The following is a 27,423-nucleotide window of genomic DNA, read 5'->3' as shown; positions in this document are numbered from 1 at the left end:
TTGTATACTTCTTTAAGGTTTACTGTTTTAACTTTTGTGAACCGCCCAGAGAGCTTCGGCTGTGGGGCGGTATATAAATGTAATAAATAATTAAATAACTAAATAAATAAATTTTTGCCTTTCGTTGGGGGAGTCATTAGTGCTTTGAGCTGAATCTCCCCAACCCCCCAGCAACAAATCCATCACGTTCTCAAGAAAATAATCAGCACTTGTTTTCAGTGTGGGTAGGCTTGTGAGTAACGTGTTATGGAAGCCATTTTCTCAAATTATGAGAACCATGTCCATTATCTTACTGTTCCTAGGCAGCTGTCCACAGCTTATTGTGGTGTTGTTCCACCCAGCACTGGCTCCAGGTTTTGGAGGGCCCTCGGACAAGACACACACACACACACACACAGAGTGAATCTACCTTCTTGCCCCATTATCATCAGCTGCTCCTGCTTCTCATCCCGGTTCTCATCACTGCTTTGCTTTGCACCTCCTGCTTCTCCTTCTCACCACCTTTGTTGGACCAGAGAGAGAAGTAGGCGAACAAGCAGGCTACCATAGGGAATTGGGGCAGCAACTCCAGGAGACTCTTGTCAGTGGAACTCTTACTGGAGAGTGGGGCCTTCACAGATGCCCAGCCATACCGACCCTGTGGGAACATGGGGCTTTTTATAAGATGGATATTTTCATACAATAGGTGAGGCCTTGCTCAGCAGACCGATGATGAGTAACAAGCAGCAGTACCCTTCTTCTATAGTGTGTTGTTGTTGTTGTTACTATATTATTATTATTTAGGGTGACCGTATGAAAAGGAAGACCGGGCTCCTGTATCTTTAACAGTTGCATAGAAAAAGGAATTTCAGCGGGTGTCATTTGTGTATATGGAGAACCTGGTGAAATCCCCTCTTCATCACAACAGTTAAAGTTGCAGGAGCTATACTAGAGTGACCAGATTTAAAAGAGGGCAGGGCTCCTGCAGCTTCAACTGTTGTGATGAAGAGGGGATTTCACCAGGTTCCCCATATATACAAATGACACCTGCAGAAATTTCCTTTTCAACGCAACTTTTAAAGATACAGGAGCCCTCCTTTTCATACGGTCACCCTAAATTATTATTATTATTGGCTAGGGGTCTTCTCTACTGAAGGAAGGTCAAGAGGGAGAGAGGGAGGGAGGGAGGGGGAGAGTGAAGAGGAGCCATTCCATCACCTCTCTACCAAGAGAACTCTGCCAAGAGGACTTTTAGCCCCCTCACTCAACTGTCATCAGCCATTCCATTGGACTACCTGAACTGTTTCCAGTACTAACTATAACTTTAAGGATGCTTTTTCCTTGTGTGTCATGTCTTTTAGATTATACACCTAAGGGCAGGGCCTGCTGGGCTTTGTAAGCTGCTCCGGGCCTCTTTTTTGGCTAAAGAATGGGATACCAATCCTTTAAATAAATAAATAAAGTCAAAAGGTTTTTCCTGGCCGATACTGATACAACATGATACAACGGGCTTTAAATCTCACAGCAGAGGTCACCAGTTCTAAGGGATTTATCCTGCCATTCACAAATAATACCAGACTTTCCTCATTAGGAAGAAAAAACACACTAAAATGGTTGCAAAGCACAGGAAGGGCCCTGGAAGATGACAACATCATTTAAAGGACCCGCAAGCTACCATGAGCGAGCAATCACTAGCACACAATAAAGGCCTCGCGTAGAAAGGATCTTAGAGTAGACCCATTGAACTCAATGGGACTTAAGTTAGTCATGAATTACTGATCTCATTGGGTCTCTTCTAAGCACGGCTATGTCTGGATGCAACCCTTGGTGGATGAATTTGCTTTTTGTATATAGGATGTGCTCACGGGATGGGGGAATTCCCTCTCTCTCTCTCTCTCTCTCTCTCACACACACACACACACACACACTGCATGCACATCTAGCTGAGAGATATTAAATGAGCAGCCTTTCAAACCACAGGGCTACGGGACACATCCCAGCTTGCTTCCTGTGATAGAAACTCTAGCGGCTGTGGAGTCACACTAAGCAAACAGAAGTGCCTATTCTGGGATGTTTCTCAGAGAGTCGGAGCCACATCTGGCTGCCTTGATAGCCTGGAGAAGAACGTCGTGTGGCACACTGATAGCCCACGCTGCTGACTCATGGTGGCTGGGGGACCTCTGTGGAAATTCCCCACCAGCACCGCTGGCCGGCAGCAGGTCTCTCCGCACACCTCGCCACCGTTTCTGGCTCACAATTCTGGAGCGAGGAAAGGGAAAGAGACGGGGCAGCTCGCAGCCTTGGGTGACGTTCGGGCTTGGAGTGGGACGTGTCTCTTCGCCGGAGAGAGGCTGCTGCCCAGGCGAACCACCGTTCCTGTCACAGCTTCCACCTGCTTCCTTGCCGGTCACAGCGAAAGCAGCGTTCGTCAGCAGCGACGACCGGCAGGCCAAAGGAGAGAAGATGGCAAGCCGACTCCGTAACCCCTTGAAGGAACCGGAGATCGAGCTGTTTGTGAAGGTGAGGGTCATGCGATTGTGGCGGCACCATCAGGGTAGGACTTTAAGGCAAAAGCCTGGGGGACCACTCAACAGAATGAGCAAGAGGGGCTCCCCAAATGCAGAAAGGCTGGCTTACCGCATTTTGAAGTGAAAATGAATGAAGTAATATGTGTCACCATCTGTGTGTGTGTGTTCCATAAGACCATTAAGTCCAGCATCAAAAATTACCCCCTGCACCAATGTATGATGTTGGTTCTTCTCCTCATGGCTTGTAATGAGATAGGGCCCAGTAACGCTCTGATTAAGTGCTTGGGTGTGGCCCTCCACAGACGCTGCCCAAGAATTTGACCTCACTTGGATTTGGCCAACGCTAAGCTTGCATGCCCAGATACTTCTGCGAGTGCGTCGCGTGCCACCGTTGGAGGGATTAGCAGAAACTAGTTCCGGTGGGTCCCTGTTCACTCGTTTCAGGGATCCAGAAGCAAGGGGGTGCCCTGCGGTTAGATGGTGGGAGGACAGAGGGGGCCCACTAGGAAGTTGTTTTGCCAGTGCTCACGCCTGTCATCTCGGTGCCGTCACAGCAAACACAGCTGTTTTTACAGGATGCAGCTAAGAGATCCACAGTACCCAGACACAATTGCAGCCTTTATGTCGTCTTCTTTCCTCATTTATTTTTCAAGACAAGTTTCATTCTTTCTCCAGCCAGGTGCCCTCTAGATGTGTTGGACTGCATTCCCATTGGCCATCGTGGCTGGGGATGATGGGAGTTGAGCTCCAAGACATCTGGAGGATGCCGGGCGGTTAGGAGTTCAAGCGTGGCCTTCTGGGCTTCCCCATAACCCTGCCGCGAGTTTTCCATTTTTCTTTTCCAACTAGCACACACTATCCCGAGGTTATTGAACATGCTCAGTCCTGACAGGCTCTTTGGGGTGGGGTGGGGGTGGCCCCATTCATTTTTTGTTTGTTTTTACATCTGCAATTTCTGCAAACATGCTAAAAAATTCTCCCTCTTGTTTCTTGCCTCCTTTTCTTGCCTCCCTCTTGTTTCTTGCCTCCTTTTCTTGCCTCCCTCTTGTTTCTTGTACTCAGCACCTGAGTTCACAATTAGATGGAGCGATGTGCTAAATTTTCAGCTTGACAGCTTTCACTCTATCAGAGCCCAAAGTCTCAGAACTATAGCCCAAAATAGGCCCATAATGCAGCAACCTTGCTGAATCCCAGCAGGACTTGGTATGGTCAGCACCTAGAGAGAAGACTACCTGTACCTTCTCCCTCTTGAATATGTCTCCTTGAGTTCCATGATGGAAGAAAAGTGGGATATTAAATAAAGCCCGGCATTGAACAGAGGTCTGGCCCTACCATTTGGCAGGGTGAGGAAACCCAACTTATAGCAGGTTTTGGTGGAGTGGGAGCTAGATCTACACTACTGCTTTATAGCGGCATTGAAGTACACTGATAACTGTTGGGACACACTCCATATATTGCATTTATAGTGTTATAGCCTTGTTTATATTTTTATTCCACATTCATAATGATTTGACACAAGGTGCAGATCTGCCCTAAGCATCTGCAAAAGGGTAGCAATTTGTCCATAATTTAGAATTATTGTTTACCATCAAGGAATGGGGCTATTTAGATTTTCTGCTTCAGGCATCGAAATGCCTTGGGCATAACCTAGGTCTTCCCATGGCACCTTTTCATTTTTATGGGCGAAGATGCTTCTTTGAGCTTCCATGTCCTATTAAGAATTGCTACAGTTACCACAACAGAAAGAACACTTGTAGTAAAATCCTAGGCTTGTTTAGACGAGGGGGTGGGGAGTCCTAAAATCGCCAGCACACCCCATTTGGCTAACGGCTAGAAGATAATGGCAAAAAGTTCAGACTCCCAACTGTTTGACAACTCCGAATAGATGAGAATTTCATTTATGTTCGGTTTGGTAAGGATTTACCTCACTTTGCCAAAGTTCTCCATATTTAGGGCACAAAGGACTCCAGATTTTTAAAAGGATTGAATGTGGGAGAAACTGAGGCCCTTTCTACCCTTTCTACCTTTCCAAATGGAGGGATCGTCCCTGCCTGCTCCCGGGATCCCCTGTGTGTCATTTGTATGCTCAGGGATGATCTCGGGACAATCCCGGGAGAAATCGCTGGTGTAGACACGCCCTGAGATTGACAGATACACCCATCCAGGCCTTAGCTCTTAAAGTCTAGATTTAAATCCCTGTGTTGGAAACCATGTTAGCCCTGAATTACAGCTGCCACATATTTTCTGATGGGCTCTTCATCTTCAACAGATGTAGGTCAGGTAGATCACGCCCCTCTCTGTTCTGGGAGTAGCTGTCCCTATTGAATTAGGCTGGTGGTGATGGGTGAGAAATTTTTGTTGTTGTTCATGTTGTTCCCCGCCTCGATCCAGAGGGAGAGGCCGGTAATAAATAAATAAATGAATAAATTTTATTATTATTATTTGTTTCTGGGTTTTATTTTGTTTTGTTGGTAAGAATTTCCCAAAATTTCCCAAGTTTTTCATATCTGAGAGAGAAAGAAATGGAGATATTTAAAAATCTGAACGCAGGAGAAAGTGAAACTGACAGATTTAGCCATCCCTAGCTGCAATAACAACAAAGGATAATTTGTTTCCTGGATTAGATTGTCATGGCCAAAACAGTCTGTGCTTAGCAGCTACTTTTTAATATAATTTTTACTCTAAAGTAAATGCAGGCTCAGATCTTAAAAGCCCCCTACCCCTCATGATAGGGTCCTGATCCAGATTGGGTTCCCTGTACCTGCTCAAGAGTAAAAAATGATGGTGGGGGGAAGACTAGCTGCTAGACACCGATTTAAAGTAATGGCCCTGTTCACATGACACACTAAGCCATGGTGGTTAAGCATTTTGAACTAAACATTATGGTTAGTGTGTCATGTGAACCATGACTTAGCATGTAATGCGAACCCTTCCTAACCATGGTGGCTACATAGCCTAAACACGCTCACTAACCATTTGCTGCAAAAGGGTTAGCAGCCTAACCATGGTTCAGCGTGTTGTCTGAACAGGCCCAATGTCTCCTTTGGCCCTTAGAATCCTTGATTTATAATAAGATGTAGATTTTTACATAGGGTAACCATATGAAAAGGAGGACAGGGATCCTGTACCTTTAACAGTTGCATAGAAAATAGAATTTCAGCAGGTGTCATTTGTATATATAGAGAACCTGGTGAAATTCCCTCTTCATCACACCAGTTAAAGCTGCAGGAGCTATACTAGAGTGACCAGTTAAAAGAGGGCAGGGCACCTGCAGCGTTAACTGTTGTGATGAAGAGGGAATTTCACCAGGTTCTCCATATATACAAATGACACCTGCTGAAATTCCCTTTTCAATACAACTGTTAAAGATACAGGAGCCCTGTCCTCCTTTTCATACGGTCACCCTATTTTTACAGGAATACACAAGTCTTCCTAGTGAACGGCTCACAGCATAATGGAGACAAGCGTGTGCTAGTTCCTTCCACATCGGATTCTGTGGTTCAAAGAGGGTGTTTGTGGAAAGCACAGATTTGACCTTTGGGAAAGAGGCGCGCCTGTTAAGTGGAGTCTGGTAAGCTTAAGTAATCAAAAGAAATAGAAAGGAAAAGAGAGAAGGAAAGAACTCCGCTGGACTGTTATGGAAAACTTTAGCGTATTTCCCACGTACACACATTTCTTCCCTCCTGAGGCTTTCGCTCTGCCGTTGTGGAACCTCCCTTCCTGCAAGTACCAAAACACTGTTGTTCTCTTCCTTCTTCCAGGTCTCCCAACCAGGAGCACTGGCTGTTCTTGGAGATCCTTTATCTCACTTCCCCAGTGCCCCACAATCGCACTCTGAAAAGATAAATGTTTGCCACAATAAGCTGGCAAAGCACACCGAGGGCTCTCAATATTGCTTTCACCCCTGGTCCAGCTCCCACCTAAGGAAGAGGAAACAATGGGCCATTTTGCTTCGCAAACACAAAGCAAGTTGTGTTAGTTTCCGGAAAAGTAGCATCTCCCCAAGGCTTGCTCTGGGACAGCCTCAGCACCTATTGAGAGCTAGTGAGGAGGGGAAGAGACTGTGAAACCCCTCGTTTGAATCGCGCCTTTGCTGTGGCCGGCACTTCTCTCTCAGCCTTTGCAGCCCCCACCCCGACATGGGAATAATAATACTGGCCAACCTTACAGGGTTGTTGCAAGCACTGCAAAAAGAGAATGGCTGTGAAGTGTTCAGAACATTCCCCCCCCCCCCCCGCCTCTCTCTCAGCTTCATCACACCAGGGTTATACTGTGCAATCACTGTGAATTGCATGCAAAGGACTCTGAAATTTTCCAGTATATAATCTACTTTGACTGTGAAATTCTCCCATGCATCCTGCTTTAATTGTGCTTCATATATAAAAGAACTGACCTATTTAACTACCTCTTTAGGAGCAAATCTTTTGTTGTTCTCCGAGCGGCCACTGGAGAATGATTTGATATGTTTAAAGTACAAATTACACAAATGCTCACATCTGCATAAGTTTTAAAAATAAAGACATCAAAATTGGCACAGTGATAGATATTAAGGAGGACTTTAAGTATACCAAATTTGAAGCAGACTGGGTCATCTGTTGATATTTTTAATTATTTTTTACATTTCTCCCCCTTAAACTTTTTCCTGGTATGCAAAGGATCTTAGGAGTGCTGCCACGTGGGGTGTGATTTAGCTAACAACAACAATGACAGCTTTATGCTATGGGGATAATTCGAGGGAAATGGGTACATGGGATGAAGCCCTCTCTCTCTCTCTCTCTCTCTCTCTCTCTCTCTCTCTCTCTCACACACACACACACACACACACACACACATTTTTACCATCTTGCTCTCTATTGCCCCAGAAGGTAGTTCTAGTTAACTACTGGGGTGGAAATTGCAGGGAAGAGAATTTGGGGTAAACACTACTACTAGTAGTAGTAATAAAGCTTTATTGTTTCAACCCATGATTAAGCACAGTAAAAACAATACCCAAACAAATCATACATACAAGGTCAGAAATTTTGCTCTATACATTTGAGCTGCCAGAGCGAAGTTGGTCAATGCCATGTAAACAGAAAGTGGATTCTTTTTGAATCAGACCAGCTGGACCCATTCACAGAAAAATGATCCAAATATTTAGAACGGATTTCAGAATAGATAGGGCAGTAGAAGAAATAATGAGGCAGATCCTCCACGTTGCCACTACGCCAAGGGCAAAGTCTCGAGGCGTAAGGAATTTTAATGAAACATCCTTCTAGCAGAGCTGTTTTCATTTGTTGCATCTTTAATCGTGCAAGGGGGAAGTAAACCCCAGGAGAACCCTCCTAGCAGTAAAAACTGTACAACAATGGAACTCTCTGCCTCAGGAAGTAACAGGGCTCTCCTCAGTGGAGGCTGGTGGCTCTGGTGTCAGCGGCCAGGACTAGCAATGCTCATCTTATGACACCCCCTTCCCAGTAAACTTTTTTCTGGTCCGCTAATCTGTGGCCCAATCCAGTGAGGCTGGTGGCTCTGATGTAATTGGGGCGGTAAATCTGCTCCGGGTTTCAGTCAGAACCCATCAGAACACTAAAGGAACTCTCCAAGGTGTGGAAGAGTTCTGACAGGTTTTTGACTGAAACCGGGAGCTGATTCACACACACACCCACTGATATTGGAGCCACCAGCCTCCACTGGCTCTCCGTTGGAGTTTGTTAAGCAGAAGCTGAATCGCCATCTTTCAGGGATGCAGTAGTTGCAGGTTCTTGCATTGTAGATCCTGCATTGAGCAGGGGGTTGGATTAGATCACCTCCACGTTCCTTCCCAGTTCTAAAATTCTATTATCCCATGACACAGCGGAGCCGCCGGCTTTAGCTGGGATTTCTTTGTGGCAGGCATCTGAGCATCTGCAGAGCGCATTTCTCCATCTGATGGAAGGGAGGTGCAGTTGAGGATTGTCAGCATGCTTCCTTGGCCAGAGCTGAGGCTCCTACCGTAGAGGGATGGACAACCAATGACTCCTGTCCCGTTTTGCCCCTATTGCAGGCTGGCCTGGATGGGGAAAATATCGGAAATTGCCCTTTCTGTCAAAGCCTCTTCATGGTGTTGTGGCTGAAAGGTGTCCGGTTCAATGTGACCACAGTGGATATGACAAGGTAAGAGGATGCAGGGATACAACTGTGAAGGCTTGAGGCCTACGGAGGCAAGGTAATAAACTCAGGCATAGAGGTCTGGAGTTCTTCTGTTGGGAGGGGGTGTCCTTTCATTTCTCCATTTAAGATTCATTCCCCGGCTAAGTTTCATTACTCTAGTTAAGTTTGATTTCCTCAAAGTGGGAACTTTAGTTCCTCTTTCGTAGGAAGAGGGTATAAAAGAGTGAGAGAGCCAGCCAGGAGACAGGCTAAGGCCGGAGAAAGATCAGAGCTTATGGAAGGAGCAGAAAGAAGCAGCTTAGGGTAAAGGAACTTGAGTTTTTGCAACTTTTCTTTTCTTTTAATGCCTTTGTATCACTCAGCTCTATTGACTAAGTACCTTTAGTTGTAAGTGGCTTGTTTTACTTTTACTAGTAAATTGTTGTAAGTCGGCATAGTTAAAGAAGTGATGGGAATTATTTGGTAATGACGCCTCCTGTTAGGAAGGTAGAGAAAAAGCAAAGGGCAGAACAAAGCAAGTGTTTGCTATGGGTGTGCAGAGCGGGTCTTCTCTGCCCCAAAATTTGGAGCGGCACTCCATTGAGGTGATTCCCAGCTCCAACTTTCAGAGGGGGTCCATCTCTCTACACAGACTGATTACTCGTGGGAAAACTGCTCCATTTTCGGAGAACCACGCTATTATCATCAATGGGAATTAACAAAAATGCATACATCTCTGCCATTTTTAATGATAAAGAGATGAAACGTGGTACTGTGATAACTCTTAAGTAGAGCTTTAGGCATGCCAAGTTTAAAGGAGATCCCTTCATCTGTTGATTTTTTAAGAATTTGTTCATTTCCCCTTTCAAACGATTCACCCACATAACACACACACACACACACACACACCTGATTCTGCTTTAATCCACCCCTGTGCATTTATGGAGGGAGCTTTTATCCTCCATAATTGCGCAGGAGTGGATTAAAGCAGAATCAGAGATGTGTGTGTGTTTATGTGGGTGAATGGTTTGAGGGTTTTTTTTAATTCATAAAAAAACCAACCAATAAAAGGATCTCCTTTAAACTTGGCATGCCTAAAGCCCTACTTAAGAGCTATCACAGTACCAAGTTTCATCTCTTTATCTTTAAAAATGACAGAGATGTATGAATTTTTGTTCATTCCCATAGGCAGGGTGGGGTTGGAGCAGCAAAAGTCCATTCAAGCGACTCAACACAAGCCCGTTCATGCTGGATGAGGAGAACCGCCTCACCCACCTCTTTTGTCAGCAAGACCACCCTTCAAAGCGCATGCCCCCAACAAAGGGCATAGCGCTAGGACAGCAATACACCCTGGAGGAAATAAGCCAGACTTTTCCCGCTCTAGGAAAACACTAAAAATAGTGGGGAAGAGGCCCGATGTCAAGTGAGTAACGTGCTGCAAAACGGAAGAGAAAGAGAGAGAGAGAACAAGCATTACTGCTCCCAGCAATGGAGGAAATCAGAGAGGGGGGAGGAAGGAAGAAATCACCAGAAACACACTCTAAGCCAGTGGTTCCCAAACTTTTTCAGGTAACCGCCCCCTTGGTTCCACAAACTCATGCTCAGTGCCCCCTACCCTACACTATAAAAATCATTATTCAGAGTAGTAGTTTTCAACAACCCACTAAAGAAGATAATAACAATAAAATTCAAAACAGTAACAATTAATTGAATATTATTCAAAATCCAAAGCACCCACCGCAGGCTTGCTGAGGGAGGGAGGGAAAAGAGAGCGAACGCCTCTGTTTTGCAGCCAGCGTGGCGGGGCACACCAAGCAGGGTATGTCTCTTCATTAGCGTTTTGGTGTTTTTGAAACGTTTCAATTCACCGTTAAAAGGACTCTTCTTAAATGGTATTAATACATGTGTGGATTCTTCCCCATATGGCTTGGGACCAAACTACCTTCTCCCATAAAAATGTCCCTGGGTTTTAAAACCTTCTGGAGAGGCGCTTCTTGGAAAATACCACCTTGAGCACCCCCCTGCTGCCCCTTTGCCTCTTAACGCCCCCCTATGCAATCCCACCGCCCACTTTGGGAACCAGTGCTCTAAGCTATAAGGTCCAACTTAAATACCATGAATTAAGTAACTGCAACTCTGCCCCCTCCCAGAGAACTTGAAGAAGAGATTGAAATATTCCCAAGAGGAAAGGGAGGGGTGACAAAACTGAGATCAACAGTATCCACAAGATTTTTTTTCTTTCTTTCTCTCTTTCTTAACCCAACTGTTTAGAAAACCTGATGAGTTGAAGGATCTGGCTCCAGGAACCAAGCCTCCGTTTGTAGTGTTCAACAAGGAGCTGAAAACCGACTTCCTGAAGATTGAAGACTTTCTGGAACAGACTCTGTCACCACCCAAGTACGTCCATTCACAATATGCCCCTTCCAGCCTGAGAATGCACCGTCTTTGCTGCTGTCAAACTAGCCTGCAAAGGTTGCCGCTCTAAAAGGGGCTGTCTTCATGGGGTTTTCCTATGGCTTCGGTGCATTGCGATGTCCTTTGTGATACATGACGTTGTGGCCAGCGTGCTCCCAACCAACCACTTCCACCTGGAAAAGCCGCAATATCGGAGAGTCCGTTTACTCTGTTCCTTTTAGTTAAAACAGGTCCCAGGTGTTTGCTCTGCAATGTGCCCCCATGCCTCCGCAATAAATCCTGGGTATATCTGTGACCTGGCTGTGATGTGGGCTGTCCGTTCCCCCATTCACTCCTTTTCCTAGCGTTCCTGTTGAGAGATGTTTATGCTCTTCCTTGTTGCTGCGTTAATTTGCTTCTCTGATGTAGTGTTAGCTCCAAAGCTGCGCAGCTCCAGAGAAGAGGGAGCAGCATTAATTTGCTTCTCTGATGTAGTGTTAGCTCTGAAGCGGCGCAGCTCCAGAGAAGAGGGAGCAGCATTAATTTGCTTCTCTGATGTAGTGTTAGCTCCGAAGCTGCGCAGATCCAGAGAAGAGGGAGCATTAATTTGCTTCTCTGATGTAGTGTTAGCTCCAAAGCTGCGCAGATCCAGAGAAGAGGGAGCAGCATTAATTTGCTTCTCTGATGTAGTGTTAGCTCCGAAGCGGCGCAGCTCCAGAGAAGAGGGAGCAGCATTAATTTGCTCCTCTGATGTAGTGTTAGCTCCGAAGCTGCGCAGATCCAGAGAAGAGGGAGCATTAATTTGCTTCTCTGATGTAGTGTTAGCTCCGAAGCTGTGCAGATCCAGAGAAGAGGGAGCAGCATTAATTTGCTTCTCTGATGTAGTGTTAGCTCCGAAACTGCGCAGATCCAGAGAAGAGGGAGCATTAATTTGCTTCTCTGATGTAGTGTTAGCTCCGAAGCTGCGCAGATCCAGAGGAGAGGAAGCAGTATTAATTTGCTTCTCTGATATAGTGTTAGCTCCGAAGCTGCGCAGATCCAGAGAAGAGGGAGCAGCATTAATTTGCTCCTCTGATGTAGTGTTAGCTCCGAAGCTGCGCAGATCCAGAGAAGAGGGAGCATTAATTTGCTTCTCTGATGTAGTGTTAGCTCTGAAGCTGCGCAGATCCAGAGGAGAGGAAGCAGTATTAATTTGCTTCTCTGATATAGTGTTAGCTCCGAAGCTGCGCAGATCCAGAGAAGAGGGAGCAGCATTAATTTGCTCCTCTGATGTAGTGTTAGCTCCGAAGCTGCGCAGATCCAGAGAAGAGGGAGCATTAATTTGCTTCTCTGATGTAGTGTTAGCTCTGAAGCTGCGCAGATCCAGAGAAGAGGGAGCAGCATTAATTTGCTCCTCTGATGTAGTGTTAGCTCCGAAGCTGCGCAGATCCAGAGGAGAGGAAGCAGCATTAATTTGCTTCTCTGATATAGTGTTAGCTCAGAAGCTGCGCAGATCCAGAGGAGAGGAAGCAGCATTAATTTGCTTCTCTGATATAGTGTTAGCTCAGAAGCTGCGCAGATCCAGAGAAGAGGGAGCAGCATTAATTTGCTTCTCTGATGTAGTGTTAGCTCTGAAGCTGCGCTGATCCAGAGTTGGGAACTGCGTTAGTTTGCTTCTCTGATGTAGGTTTAACTCTGAAACTGGAGCTGGTGTGATACTTTTTGGAGTGGGGGCTATTTGTGCTTGTGGGGTACTCCCATGGGAAGCTAGTATTTTGGGATAGTTACTCCCTATTCCGATTCATAAAACTGTAGTGGCAGCCTGGAGAGGGGTAGGTAAAAAGCCTCTGTACTCCCCACACCTGGAAGCATGTTTTTACTGGCACTGAAAATCTGGGTTTTAGGGATGATATGGAATACTGACAGAAAAGAGTCAATTTCAGCATACAACGGAGAATCACAACCTCCTGTGCTCGTGAAAATGGGGCCTAAAAGGTTGAAATTCCTCTCCTTGGGCTTCATTGCTGGCAGTAAGCACTTGAAGCTAAAATATGTTGCCTTTTTTTTTTTTTTTTGTATTTTGGCCTCACCCCATTTTTCTTTTGGCCCCAACTCTGGAGCTTCTCCGAAATTGAATTTGGCCCTGTGCTGAAAGAGGTTCAACACCCATATTTTAACAGCCTGCAGAAAGACAACCAATAAAGTTTCTCCTGCTCTAGCAATCCATTGATGGGAATTTCTGCCTGTTTTGCTGGCTGTTGTTAAAGGCACAGAAACCTGCCTGCCTGCAGATTAGGGTTGGGGTTTATGAGATGCTGGCAATGAGAGGCAGACAAAAGGAGCCTGCTGTTGACTAAAAATGGTAGACTTGGAGACCTGCACCAATTGAACCATGGATCTAAGTGCCGCCTGTGTTGGTTCCTCTGCGTTCTTACTAGGGGTGTGCACGGACCCCCCGCTCCGCTTCTCTTCCAGATCCGCGATTTGCGGATTGGCCCGCTTCGCCCCGCCCCCGCTCTGCCCATGTCCACTCCGCTTCGCTCAGAGCTCCGGATCCGGATCGGAGCTCCGTTTCCCCCCCCATAGGCTTGCATTAAGCTAAAAAAGTATACAACTTTTTTTCTGTGAAAGTTAGAAACCTCAAGTTTGGCACCATGACACCTCATGGAGGTATACACACGCATGCCCAGACTCAAGGCAGTCCCATCATCCCCTGATTTTTGGGGAATTTATGAAAATTGGGCACCCCATTCACACCCCTTTCGATAGCTCCGTCAATTTGCACGTTAAAAACCTAAAACTCAACACCATGAAAGCTTATCCAGGGATGCACACGCATGCCAAGACTCAAGGCAGTCCCATCATCCCATGATTTTTGGGGAATTTATGAAAACCGGGCACCCCATTCACACCCCTTTCCATAGCTCCGTCAATTTGCACGTTAGAAACCTCAAACTCACCACCATGATAGCTTGTCCAAGGATACACACGCACGCCAAGACGCAAGGCAGTCCCATCATCCCCTGATTTTTGGGGAATTTATGAAAACCGGGCACCCCATTCACACTCCTTTCGATAGCTCCATCAATTTGCACTTTAGAAACCTCAAACTCGGCACCATGATAGCTTATCCAGGGATACACATGCACGCCAAGGTACAAGCCGACGGCGATGGCGGCAGAGCCCGGTAAGGGACCAAGGAGGAGGGGGGCCTTACCTGCCTCCGTCTGCAGTCCATCGGCTTCTTCAATTGAGCCCACGGTTCAATTGAAGAAGCCAACGGACCGCGGACGGAGGCAGGTAAGGGAGAGGAGGGCGGGGGGGGGGTTACCGGGCCCTGCCGCCGTCACCGCATGGGTTACAGTGACAGCAGCGGGGCCTGGTAAACCCCACTTACCTTTCCGGCGGAGCTCCGGATCGTGGCGAAGGATCCGCCTTCACCTCGATCCTCTTCGCCACGCTCCGCCGGCCCCCCAATCCTCTTCGCCTCCGCCTTAAGGGCAGGCGAAGCCCCCCACTCCGCTTCTAATTCGCCGGTCTGATTAGAAGCGGAGCACATCCCTACTTCTTATTTCTTCCTCAGTTGTAAATTTATAAATAGATTTATTTATAACACACCCTTTTATACCATCTTCCAAGCTATTCCTTCCTCTCACAGAATATCCAAACTTCCTCTTGTTGGGTGGGGAAAGGAGTAAAACAATTATGCTTCATCACGATCCTCCTCCCTTTGGTAGTAATAAGTTCGTGGTGGACTTCACCACGTCTGTTTTATTTGGAACACTAGAAAATGTTTCATATAACAAAATTCCAAACTTCAAAGTCAGGCAATCCCATTTTTTAGGAAAACAACAAGGAGACACTCCAATCAAGAAAAGAAAAACAAGTGAGGAAGTCACAGCAGTGGCCTGGTTCGCACATAACGCTAACCTATGGTTTATTTAACCCATGATTCACTGCCCTGGAAGACAATTGAACAAACCATGGTTTGTTTCCTCAATCCCTTAGTTTCCTCCTCCTTTGCTTGCTCACTCTTTTGCTCCATCCCAAATGCCTTTGTGACGCATTTTAGACAGGTTTTGGGTGTTTACCGCTCTTGCCTGCCACCTCTCTACCTGGCAAAACAACCCATGGTTCTGGGTTTGCACGTATCAATAACCCATCATTTAAGCAACCCCAAATTCACTTCAAAATGCCAAGCTATAGGTTCTCTTTCTGGATTGTTCATGGTTAACAACCATCGTTTGTTAGTATGGCTGCTTTGACGCATCGTGAAAATTATTTATTTTTATTTGTTTACGTCCTGTTTTACATATGCTGGCAGTTTTTGGTAATTTTGACTCTGCCCCCTTTGCTTTTTGCCCCGCCCACCACTGGAAGAGCTCCTCCAAAATTGAATTTGTACCTCAGGGAGAAAGAAGTTCCCCTCCCCAAAGTGCGAAGCCAACTCACAGGCAGGGGGCTGCAGTCTCACCACAATATCAGCCCAGCATCTTGTATTTTTAATCCAGCTTCCCAAGTGAATCCCCCAAAAACATTCTTTCAGCTCCTTTTGGCCTCCACCTGACTAGGCCAAAAGTTGGTTTCTGCCTCCACCATGGCATAGGTATACAACTCAAGGCATTTCCCAGATGCTAGGAGCAACATATTTCCTGTTGTAACTCATTACAAAAGCTATATAAGGGTAATACCTTTATTCGGCCAACTCAAGGTCAGAAAAACAATGCAAGCTTTCAAGATCTCCAGATCTTTACATCAGGTAACTTGAGTTGGCTGAATAAAGGTGTTACAGAAGAAAAGCCATGCTGGATCAGGCCTGGGCTTGATCTACTGCTTTGTAGTGGTACTGAAGTGCACTGATCATTGCTGGGGCACAATAAACATTCCATATGGTGCTTTCCTAGTCTTATTTCTTGCTTTTTATTCCACATTTGCAATGATTTGAGACAAGGTGTAGATCTGGTCCACGGGTCCATCTAGTCCAGCATTCTGATCATGCTGTCATGAGCTGTCAGCTGGGAAACTCACAGGCAGGATGCTGTGCAACAGCATCTTCCTACCCATGTTCCCCAGCAACTGGTGTATATAGGTGCCTCGGATGGTGGAGCACATAGCTGCCATCAGGACTAGTAGACATTGATAGCCTTCTCCTCAAGGAATTTATCCAACGCCTCCTCCCATATGTACCTACCCGGACCTTAAGATCATCTACAGGGGCCCTTCTCCGTGAGCCCCTGCCAAAGGAAGTGAGGCAGGTGGCTACTAGGAGGAGGGCTTTCTCCGCTGTGGCACCCCGGTTGTGGAATGAGCTCCCCAGAGAGGTCCGCCTGGCGCTTACACTGTACTCCTTTCGTCGCCAGCTGAAGACCTTTTTATTCACTCAGTATTTTAACACTTAATTTTAACTTAAATTTAAATTATACTGTTTTAACTCTGTATTTTAACCTTATATCAATTTTGCTGCGTGGTTTTATCCTGGTTGTGCTTTTTATACTGTATTTTGTATTTGTGTTTTTAACCTGTTGGTTGTTTTATGATGGTTTTAATTTTTGTGAACCGCCCAGAGAGCTTCGGCTATTGGGCGGTATAAAAATGTAAAAAAAAAAAAAAAAAAACCCTTTTAAAGCCATCCAAATTGGTGGCCATCACTGCATCTTGTGGTAGCCTAGATTACCTATGTTCTGGGCGAAGAAGTCCTTCCTTTGACCTGTCCTGAATCTCAGCTTCATGGGATGATGCCAGTTTCTAGTATTCTAAGAGGGGAAGAAAAATGTCTCCCCTGTTCACTTTCTCCATACCGTGCATAGTTTTGTAAATCGCTGTTCCGCCCTCAGGCCCAGACTTTGCCATCTGTCGTCATGGCAGCCCCAGCCAGTATGTTTGCAGAGATGTTTGGGGATTTCTTTCTCCACCCCTACCCCCGTGTGTGTGTGTGTGTGTGTAGTCCTTTTGCTTTTTATAGGGCCATGCACAGTGCTCATGGCTGAGCCAAAAGAAACACCCGGGCCCAAAATGTTAGGAGCATGGCTGGCCAAAGAATGCTGGGAATTGTAGAACTTTTCGCTGTCTAAACAAGCGTAGGATTGCCCCCTAATTTGTCCATCAGTGCCCCATTAACAACAGAGCATAGGGGCCTGGAATGGAGGGCAATTGCAATTTAGCTTTTCTTGAATGCTCAATGGTTTGATAGATGCCCGGGTTGAAGTGTGAAATGATGAAGTGACTTATGCAAACTCTGAAGTGACCCATGCAAACAAGCCATGACCTCTCGTGGGGAGAGGGGAGATCTAACTGCCCTTGAGCCCCCTGATGAGAGAGGGGACAGCTTGTAAGACCCATCTGTTTCCCCCCACCCCACCAGGGTCAGAGAGGAAACGGAGAGATTAAAAACAATGAGAGGAAGTTCCCTATCAATGCAGGGAACAGATGGTGGGGTGGGAAGGAGAGAAAGACAGGAGAGTTCCAGAGAGGAGGAGAAATAGGCAAAGATGCTAACTAGGAAAGTCACCGATGTAGCTAGCGACATGCGATCCCCAGTGTTCGTTTGCAGAGATGTTTGGAGATTTCTTTCTCTTCCACCCCCTTCGTGTGTTTGTGTATGTGTGTGTGAGTGAGTGTGTTTGTAGTCTCTTTGCTTTTTATAGGGCCGAACATGGTGCTGTAGCTGAGCCAAGAGAAACACTAGGGCCTGAAGTGTTAGGAGAGCAGCCAAGATGTGCTCATAGTTGGCGCCTTCTCTCCGAATTGTCCGACTGCAGCTGCAGTAAACAGGAGGCGCTCAAGAGGACGAACCCTCCGAGAAGAGCCTCCGTCGCAGTAAATCACAAACGTGTGGAGGAAACGCAGGCCTTCGGCGCCAGAGGATGTGCAATAGAAAGCTGTCTCCCTCTCCCAGGCTTGCCAAATTCCCCAGATACAAGGCCCCGGCGTGGTAAAGCGTCCAGCGGTAGGAAGGGAGAAGTTCTGCAGGCACAACTTCTCCCACCACTGATCAACAAGCTCAGGGCTGGAGCTCAGGGGTAGAGCTCTTGCGTGGCGTTGCAAACATTTTCTGCCTGTTGGCAATCCTGGGTACAGTGTGTTGTTCTTTAGTAACCACAACCAAGCTAAGGTTCCGATAATTTCTCCTGTATATACTGAGAAACCAGTGTCCTCCCCAATTGTAGTTCCTAACCCAGCCATCTGATGTGCTCTTGATGTTTTGGACTACATTTCCCATCAGCCCCAGCCAGCATGCCCAGGGTTGGTTGTCATTCAATACAACTGGATAGCACCAGATTGGGGAAAGCTGCTCTGACTACTGAACATCACTGTTCTTAACCTCAGTAGAGAGAAAGAAAGCTGATGTCACCATAAATCCGCAAAATGAATCCAGGCCCTGTCTGTGAAAGCTTCACAATAAACCTGAGAGTCTTTAAAGTGCCGTAAGACTTTAGGTTATGTCTGGAGAAACACATTTCTCCCTGTCTGCCAGCTACATTGTGAAAATAAGCCTTAAAGGCATTAACATTTCAGTGTCAAAAAGAGCTTAATCAACGATAAAGGAACATATAGACAATTACAGCAGTGCCCTCTGATGGCTGGCCATTTTATTGCTAGTTTCTACAACTTTGTCTCTTCGCACAAGCTCTAGATTGGGGGTGTGGTGTGGTGTGATCAGATGCATACAATCTACCAGCCTTCCTCAAGCCAGCACCCTCCAGATGTTTGGGAATGCAATTGCCATCATCCCCAGCCAGCAGGGGCCAATGGTCAGGAATGATGGACATTGAGGTCCAAAACATCTGGAGGGCCACCGGTTTGGAGAAGTCTGGCCGACAATGTCATGCAAGCGGCGCCGACTGAAATTCTCTTTTTTCCACATAACTCTTGAAGGTGCAAGAGCCCTTGTCCTCCTTTGCACCTGGTCACCTTATTCCTGGGGCAGGACTAAAATTGCAGGAGGAGAAGCTGCAATCAAGTGGGAGGAGCTGAAGTCAAGGGGGGGGGGCGGCCTCTTTTCTACTTAGCTTGAGAGCTTGCACTATTAGCTCTGTCTTCTGCCTATGGTGGCCCAGGTGCAAAATAGGGCAGGGCTCCTGGACTTTTAATAGCTGTGTAGAAGAAGTAATCTCAGAAGATGTAGCTTGTCATGCAAGACCAATCCTCTTTTGCACCTGGCCACCCTAACTTCTGCTCTGGCTAGTTGCCACTGAGCTCCACCCCCTATCCTACCAGTCCTCACTTTCTGATTTGCCGTGCTCTGCCCCTGAGACCCAGTAACTCTGTCTTCTTCTGCTGCATACCATTTCTCCAAAGCTGGGGTCTGAAACATGGTGCCCAGGTGCCCGTAGACACCTCTCTTGGTGCCTGCCAGGTTCCCCGCCTTTTCTTAAGATTTTTCAAATTATTTCCCCTTACCTATCTGTCTCCCTGAATTTTCCAGATTTAAGTTCAGTTTATTATTTTAAAATTGTGTCCCCATATTCTTTCAAGCTCCCGTAAGACAGACTTCTGAACGATCAATTAAATGTGTAGCCAATTTACTCGAGACATGAACCTTCCTGCACAACACAGTTAACTCTGTGCTTCTCCTTAGTTACCCGGCGCTCACCCCGAAAAACAAGGAATCCATGGATGTGGGCAGGAACATTTTTGCCAAGTTCTCTGCATACATCAAGAACCCTCACAAGGAAGCAAATAAAAGTAAGGAAAATGAATAACCTATCCCTTCTCTTCCCATCCCACCTACCCACTCACCCCTGCCTTATGCAGGTGTTTTTAAAGGCCTATTCCAAATTCTTAGATTCATTTCTCTTAGAAAAATATACTAGGAAACCATCCAAACAGCAAGGAAAATAAGAAAGGCGTGATATTAATTCTGGGATCGTATCCATCGTTTCCAAAGAGTGAGCATTTGAAAGGGGGTAGACAATGGGCCAGTTTGCACCATCACAAGGTGGTTAATTAGCCACCCCACACATGCCAGTTGCATGCCTGCTGGATTTGCATAATTACCCCTTGCCAGCATGGCTTGCTGTGATGTCCGAACCCAGCGAGGGTGGATGGTTGGGGAGTGGGCGGAGAATGCATGGGGCATTTGGGGTTTATTGGGTGTTTGGTTAACCATCCTAACCACCCTCCTTTGCCATGTTTGGACACCACAAGAAACCACGTTGGCAAGGAGTAATGATGCAAATCCAGCCGGTACATGAAACATGTTCTCCAAAAATGTTCGCAAATCCCCGAACGTCTGCTTGCGTTTGGAAATTGTGCAAATTTCAGAGAAAAAAAGCAGTTCAAAACTGCCCAATTTTAAAGAAAAAAATATGTAATATCACAGTTTAATCTATGGGGGGAAATTGCGCATCTTTGAAAAACCCTCACATTCTTGCGCCATTTCCCCATTCGATTTGCGCCATTTCCCCATTCACGCAAATCGAACCGCACTCGCGGACATTGAAGGAGAGATGAGCATCAAGTTGATGCTTAGAAAATCTGGGTGAATGCAAGTATCACGTGTTCACCCATCCCTACTTTAAGTTCATTGTTCATTTCAGCATCCCCTCCAACCTGCTCCATTATCAGGGCTTCTCTCCAAATTTGAGGATAATCAAGAACACACTCTCCTTACAGACCTTGTACATTTTTTATTGGCAGCAGACAGATTAGTGGCAGGACATTGGAAAAAGTGCAGGGGTGCAGATGAATAGTTGGGCTAGCAAAATTTGGGAAGATAGTTCTTGGGGTGGGGGGAATTAACACATTGAAACAGGTTAACCAGAAGTTTAACAAAGCTGAAGTTATTTTTAAATACATGGTTCCCTTTTATTTCATGCATCAACATGGGTTCCTCCGGTCAGTATCTGCCAGACCCACAGCTCCTTTTAGCAAGATATCGTAAGTTATGAATGGTCATCAGTTGACGGTCATCAGTTACCCACTAACCTTGATTGAATCAACAGATTAATGATGCTCCCTTAATCTTTTCAATGTGTATGAACTGCGGTTTTGTGTTGACACCGCTGATATGCTATTTCTTATAAGACGTAAAATGGAAATTGAATAAAAACACGATTATGCAAATTCTGTTGCTGGTTCTTGGGTTTCAGATCTGGAGAAAGCTTTGCTGAAAGAGTTCAAGCGCTTGGACGACTATTTAAAAAACCCGCTCCTGGAAGAAATTGATCAGGATTGTGCTGAGGAAATTCTAGTCTCTGAGAGGAGATTCTTGGATGGAAACTGGATGACGCTGGCTGACTGCAACCTGTTGCCAAAGCTCAACATCATCAAGGTGAGCGCATTTGCTGGCTTTCTGAACACACAGGTAGAGGACATACAGTAGATCAGGGCTGAAGGAGACTTGGGTTGGTTGCAGCCTTGAATCTACTTCACTCAGTCAAAGTTACGCTGACGGGTATTACCCAGAGGACCTTCTCTTCTGATGCTCCCAGACTCTAGAATGGCCTGCCGGAGGAGACTCGTTAACTTGACAGTCTATTAGCATTCAAGAAAACTATCAAGACTGATCTCTTCCGGCAGGCCTATCCAGGGGAATTTTAGGATGTTTTTTAGGATGTTTTTAGGGTGTTTTAACAATGTATATTATGTTCTTAATTCAGTTTTATGTATTTTATATTTACTGTTGTTCCCCGCCTTGATCAAATGGAGAGGCGGGTAAGAAATATTATTATTATTATTATTATTATTATTATTATTATTATTATTATTATTGATTAAGGGTGGGTGGGAATTTCACTCGGTTTGTTCGTTAATAAGAATGTATCGAAATGTTCCAATTTCTCCATAAATGGGATGGGAAGAACTAAAAAAAAATGGAGAAAATGAAACTGACAAATTTGTACATCTAGGTAGAGAGTTTGAGTGCTTAGCTCTGAAAGGAATGACTTTGGATCCACATATATTTTGTGGTGCTAAATTAGGGTAGCCACCTCTTTTTTTCTGAAAAGCTTCTCATCTTCAACAGCTACCATGGCAGACAGGGACAGCATGGTTCTCTCTATTAATTAACATGCAGGAATAAGATTCAGATTACTCTAATCTGTCATATTTTAGCCCACATCCTCAATTGATCTTGGCAACAACAACAAAACCCAGCAACAATTTCTGGAAGGCTCTTTTATATGAGAAAGAAAAAGAAAAAAACATAATATTCAGACAAATCTTCCAGGTTGCAAAGAGATTAATGGATTAAGCAACTCATTATGGACAGAAAAAAAAAGACAGAAAAGAAAAACTTAGCTTAATTTTTGATTTCTTCTGATCCAAAAATACATAATTTGTTGGAACGAGGTGTCTCCCTGAATTGTAGGAAATTAAAACTGCTGCTATCCAGTGCCAATGAATGGGCCTGTTCAGTCAACACACTAAGCCATGTTTAGGCCGCTAACCCTTTTTCAGCAAATGGTTAGTGAGTGTGTTTAAAACATGGTTATGTAGCGACCATGGTTAGGAATGGTTCACACAATAAGCCATAACGTTTAGCTCAAAATGCTAAAACCACCATGGCTTAGTGTGTTGTCTGAACAGGGTCAACATGACACAAGTGCTCTGTTCCTATTGGAATGCCATGAGCTGTTAAACCTGCTTGTTGGGGCTGCGTGGGGAGGGGGGAGGCAGGGGTGTCTACCATGCCTGCCTAGGGGTCATGCCAAGGATCTTTGTATGTCTGGTACCAGCCCTGGCCTTCATCCCCACTTAATCATTCCATCTGTTCTCTGTCCTGAGCACCAGTGACAACGTGTGCTTTCATCCAATATTTTTGTATTTGTGTTTTTAGATTGTTGGTTGTTTTTATGCTCTTCATGGTTTTAATTTTTGTGAACTGCCCAGAGAGCTTCGGCTATTGGGCAGTATAAAAATGTAACCAATCAATCAATCTCCATTTCTCAATTCTCTGCATCCACTTCCTTTTCTTCCCCAAAACGTACCCTAGATTGCAGCAAAGAAATACCGCAACTTTGAGATTCCCCCAGAGATGACGGCTGTCTGGCGCTATCTCAACAATGCTTATGCTCGCGATGAGTTCAGCCACACCTGCCCAGCTGATGCGGAGATTGAACGCACCTATGCCAGCATGGCCAAGAAGATGAGCTAAGGGCCAGATATCCCAAAGGCGTCATTCCGGTTGGCACCTGAAACATCCAACGTTCCATCGAAGGTGGAGCTCCTTATCAGGCGAGCTGTTTTCACCATGCTGGCTTCAAGAGAGTCTCCCTGGTCTGGACGCTCCAACACACTAGACCTCAAGGAGTCCTTCAAAACTTTTATGAAAAAAAATCTCTTCACTCACCATTATCTTCTTCCCGTGATGAATGGACTACGTGTGGGGGGATTTTTGTCCCAGTGCATATGCTTTAAACACAGCTGAGTACTCATGACCCTTGGGTATGACTGGTATGAGGAGGGCGTGAGTTTGCTTACTCAGCTTTCAGTTCACTCCTTGGCTCTGCTCTTCAGGCAACACACAAGGGAGTCTGGTAACTTTTGCAGAAGCATCTTTGTCACTTCCAACGTGAGAAACACTAACTCCCAAAGGACTCCATTGCACATGGCTTCAGCCCCAAAACCTGCATTAAAACAGAGGCCTCACCTCAACCCTCCAAGAAGGAGAAACTTAGAGCATCTCTACATTAAGGAAACAAACGCATCCTTAACAGACTTTTCTCCCTCAAGTCTTTCCACATTCACTACAGGCTCCTTCAGACGGCGACCATCTGATTTGTAATTGAAAACTTCCCCTCTGGGCAATGCTCAGTTAAATGAAATAGTGCCATCTAGTAGCGGAATTAATCCAGCGATTATTTTAACTACTGCATAATCTCCATTTTTTTTAAAGCAAGATTACAGGGAGAAAGCATGGGAGATTCCTGGAGGCTGATGGCATCATGTAAAGGACCCACAAACTTCCATGAGTGGCCAATCATAAGCATACAATAAATCATTCATAAAGAGAAGCTCTTACTCTGCAAGTTTCTTGCAGGTTCACTTAAAGCTATTTATACATACATTTACAAGACATCACACTAACTCCACAAGACTATGTGTCATGGATCCTTAAGGCTCTCAGTGTGATTAATTGCACTTTCAGCCAGACCCTTCTACTAAGGGTAGAACTCTCCCCTTTTCTACATTTGCTAGACAGCTTTTTTCCTCCATCCTGGCTGGAGATGTGAATGTGCCTCTGGGCATATGCAGAGTGTCTTCTTTTCCAGTCTTCTAAGGGCTTGGCAGCCAAGGAAGGCTTGATCTCTGTGCATCCCCCTCTCACCATAAAGCACAGGATTTCTTCTTGTCTCTGCCAAGACTAGACATAATGACTCAGAAAATGCTCCTAAGGAAGTTGTGCTGTTCTGGTCCTTTAAGCCCTCTCAGTGTCTCTCTTTTGCTAATCTCCAATACCTTAAACACCCAATGACATCAAGGGAAGCTCTGGTTTAACCTTAACCCCTTATCCATCAGTTTTGGAGACGAGGCAGGGGCCGGATTTGTGTCTCTAGATTTGCAAGCGTGGGAACCTGGTTTTGAAGGTCTAGAAAACAGGACTGAGCGACAAGCCAGGATAGAGGAATTAGGGGCTGCTGGAGATTGCAGCGGGGCGAACATCCCGGGATCAAATCTGCTTGGTGCTCCTTTTGCTTTTAGTGGCCTTCCTCCCAAACCGCACCTGTGTGTGTCAAGTAGGTGTTTGCCAGTTTCGCTCAGCTGTGTTTAGCCGTGTAAGGAGTGGCCCTTCTCCCCTTCTCTGCCTGCCCTTCTCAACCGCGGAAGCGACAAAAAGCCCTCACCGATGGCTCTGCTTTTGCAAGCGGTGAGCAGGTGTGCTATTATAAGCTGTTCAGCCAGACAGGTGACATTTCCTTTTTAAAAAAACACAAACAAACCAGATGACAGGCATTCAGCTCTGTGTGTATAGCAACATTGGGGGTGGGAGCAGCAAGTCCCTACCCTTTCACAGATGCATGGCAGGCCGGCCGAAATTAAACAAGGAAACATTCCTGATATACCTAATGATTGCTTGCTTAGCAACTGTAAAGGTGGTAATCAGGGCCAGCGTCAAAGGGAGGCATGGTGGGGCACCTGTCAAGGGCCCAAATCCAAGGAGGGGGCCCCTGACAAGAGCCTCCCTGGAGTTGCTCCTCCACTGTTGCAACCTGCTTGTTCACCTGCCCCTTGCTCTGCCCCAGGCAAAGGTGATAGTGAGAAGGAAGAGCACCAGTTACTCCTGTTTTGTTGCACCTGGGTCTCTGCCTGCCAAGCAAGCAAGTGGGAGCAAGGATGCGAAAAAGGGTGACAAGCAAGATCAGTTGGCGACAATGGCAGTAGGAAAAGTGGGCTGACTGAGAGCAGGGTGCCCATTGGCAGTGTCTTGCAAAAGGGTCTTTGGAGACCTGCAGCCGGCTCTGACAGCAGTTGCTACATCCTGCCCTGCTTCTACCCATAACCCACCAGGTTCCTCGTTGGCACCACCTTGAGGTGCTTCCAGACAGAGGGATCATAGCACAATCAATTGGAAGGTTTTGTGCAGCAATTTCAACTTTTTCTCTCTTCTTAATGCATTGTGTGCAGTAAGAAAAAAAGACAGAAGAAGCCGTAGGAAAACGCCAGAGTGGTGGCTTCATCCAGAAACCACCACTCCCAATTCTGCGAATAGGGCAGGACAATAGTGCAATAAAAGCCTCACCGGGAAGCACCCCTGCTCAATAAGATACTGTCCCGTAGGCTCTCTTAAGGGTCTAGTATTTATCAAATTAAAGTTGCCTATGCCCGTGCTATCAATAGCTGATGATACTGTATAAGGGGAATAGTAGCATTTGTAATGCTTTCAGATATACAAGTATGTACAATGCACCAGGGAAAATAAGTAAATATCTCTTAAGGATACATTTCAGCAGGATAGCTATGTTAAGCTTGTAGCAAAACCCATGTTTTTTTCTGGCACCTTAAAGATTAATATATGTGTTGTAGCATAATAAGCTTTTGTTACCCTGAACCTGTTGCATTACAAAGGCTTTGTGCTCCTCAAAAACTTGGGGAAGGAAATTTACATGTCCAGTAAAAAGGATCAGTACAAATAAATCTGTGGAAATGATAATAGAGCATGGAAGAGGCCCTGGAAGTTGACGATGCCATGTAAAGGACCCGCAAACTTCTGTGAGTAACCAATTTTGATTGCAGGATAAAAGTCTGGTGTAGAGAAGTCCTTTGACTATTTTTGTCTTATGCAATTGACCTCCCACTGTTGCGTGCTTTACCTGGATTCCTCTGGACTCAGTATATGTCTCCAGAGCCATGTAGGCTCTGAGCAAATTGTCTTAGGTCTGCACAGGAATGATCTTTGCCTGAGGCCCAGGAAAAGTGATGCCAGTCAGAGTAAACAGTACTGGGTCAAGCAGTCTTGCCTGGTCTAAGCCAGTTCCATATGTAAGGGTGACCATATGAAAAGGAGGACAGGGCTCCTGTATCTTTAACAGTTGTATTGAAAAGGGAATTTCAGCAGGTGTCATTTGTATATATGGAGAACCTGATGAAATTCCCTCTTCATCACAACAGTTAAAATGCAGGAGCTATACTAAAGTGACCACATTTAAAAGAGGGCAGGGCTCCTGCAGCTTTAACTGTTGTGATGAAGAGGGAATTTCACCAGGTTCTCCATATATACAAATGACACCTGCTGAAATTCCCTTTTCAATATAACTGTTAAAGATACAGGAGCCCTGTCCTCCTTTTCATATGGTCACCCTACATAAGTTCCTTATACAAATATAAATGTGTTAGTCTTTAAGGTGCCACAAGAAGCTACTTTGTTGTGTTATCTCTCAGAGAGCTCCTAATCTTCTTTTATTGCACTAAATAAGGAAAATTCTGCTTTTTTAAAATAAATAAATAGATGTGCTAGTTTACCTTGTATTACTGTAATGATAATAAACTTTATTTTATATACAATGTCCACAACTTGGCCTGGTTGTATGGTACAGAAATTACCTCTGGAGATTATGGGGGGGGGGGGTGATGTCAAAGCGAACCCATATAAATTTGACCCATGTTGCACTGTAACCATTATACAGGTCAAATTTAGCTTCAAAACAAGCTAAATTTGGCCCATTTAGCACTCCATAGCACAAACACAGCCATTAAACAAAATGTGGCACCTTGCAGAGCTCACGGACTGCAGTGTGTCCAGTGGCAGAGGAAAATAACCTCTGAGACTCCCCCCACAAAGCTGCCCGCCCCTGTAGAATGGTCAACCCTGCTCTGTCCATACTAGCAGGATGACCAAGCTAGAATGCTTCCCCTTGTTCATGGAGCTTTATATAGGACTAAAGAAACAATTTTAACCACTTATCTTTCTGCATGTGCAGCAGAGACAACATGAAGAGTTGTGAAGCTTATTATTATTATTATTATTATTATTATTATTATTATTATTATT

The 27,423-nt window shown here is 45.5% G+C and overlaps 1 protein-coding gene across 1 annotated transcript; it reads left to right on the top strand.

The window, feature by feature from the left end:
* Positions 1-2,032: 2,032 nt before the first annotated feature.
* On the top strand, positions 2,033-26,945 carry CLIC2 (chloride intracellular channel 2). The gene is made up of 6 exons (XM_063141597.1): positions 2,033-2,499; positions 8,533-8,642; positions 10,890-11,015; positions 19,570-19,676; positions 21,083-21,264; positions 22,927-26,945. The coding sequence occupies exons 1-6, from the start codon at positions 2,050-2,052 to the stop codon at positions 23,086-23,088; spliced, it is 1,137 nt and encodes a 378-aa protein (XP_062997667.1). The 5' UTR covers positions 2,033-2,049; the 3' UTR covers positions 23,089-26,945.
* Positions 26,946-27,423: the final 478 nt, after the last annotated feature.

This window comes from Elgaria multicarinata, chromosome 15 (assembly GCF_023053635.1).
Source record: "Elgaria multicarinata webbii isolate HBS135686 ecotype San Diego chromosome 15, rElgMul1.1.pri, whole genome shotgun sequence".
Taxonomy (NCBI): domain Eukaryota; kingdom Metazoa; phylum Chordata; class Lepidosauria; order Squamata; family Anguidae; genus Elgaria; species Elgaria multicarinata.
This window is presented reverse-complemented; position numbering and strand designations above follow the sequence as displayed.

Excerpts from the sequence above, each read along its gene's own strand:
- CLIC2 (XM_063141597.1), top strand. The coding sequence starts at position 2,050 with ATGTTTCTCAGAGAGTCGGAGCCACATCTGGCTGCCTTGATAGCCTGG. Across the intron at positions 19,677-21,082 it reads TCACAAGGAAGCAAATAAAA|ATCTGGAGAAAGCTTTGCTG; the intron begins GTAAGGAAAATG and ends CTTGGGTTTCAG. Across the intron at positions 21,265-22,926 it reads CAAAGCTCAACATCATCAAG|ATTGCAGCAAAGAAATACCG; the intron begins GTGAGCGCATTT and ends AACGTACCCTAG.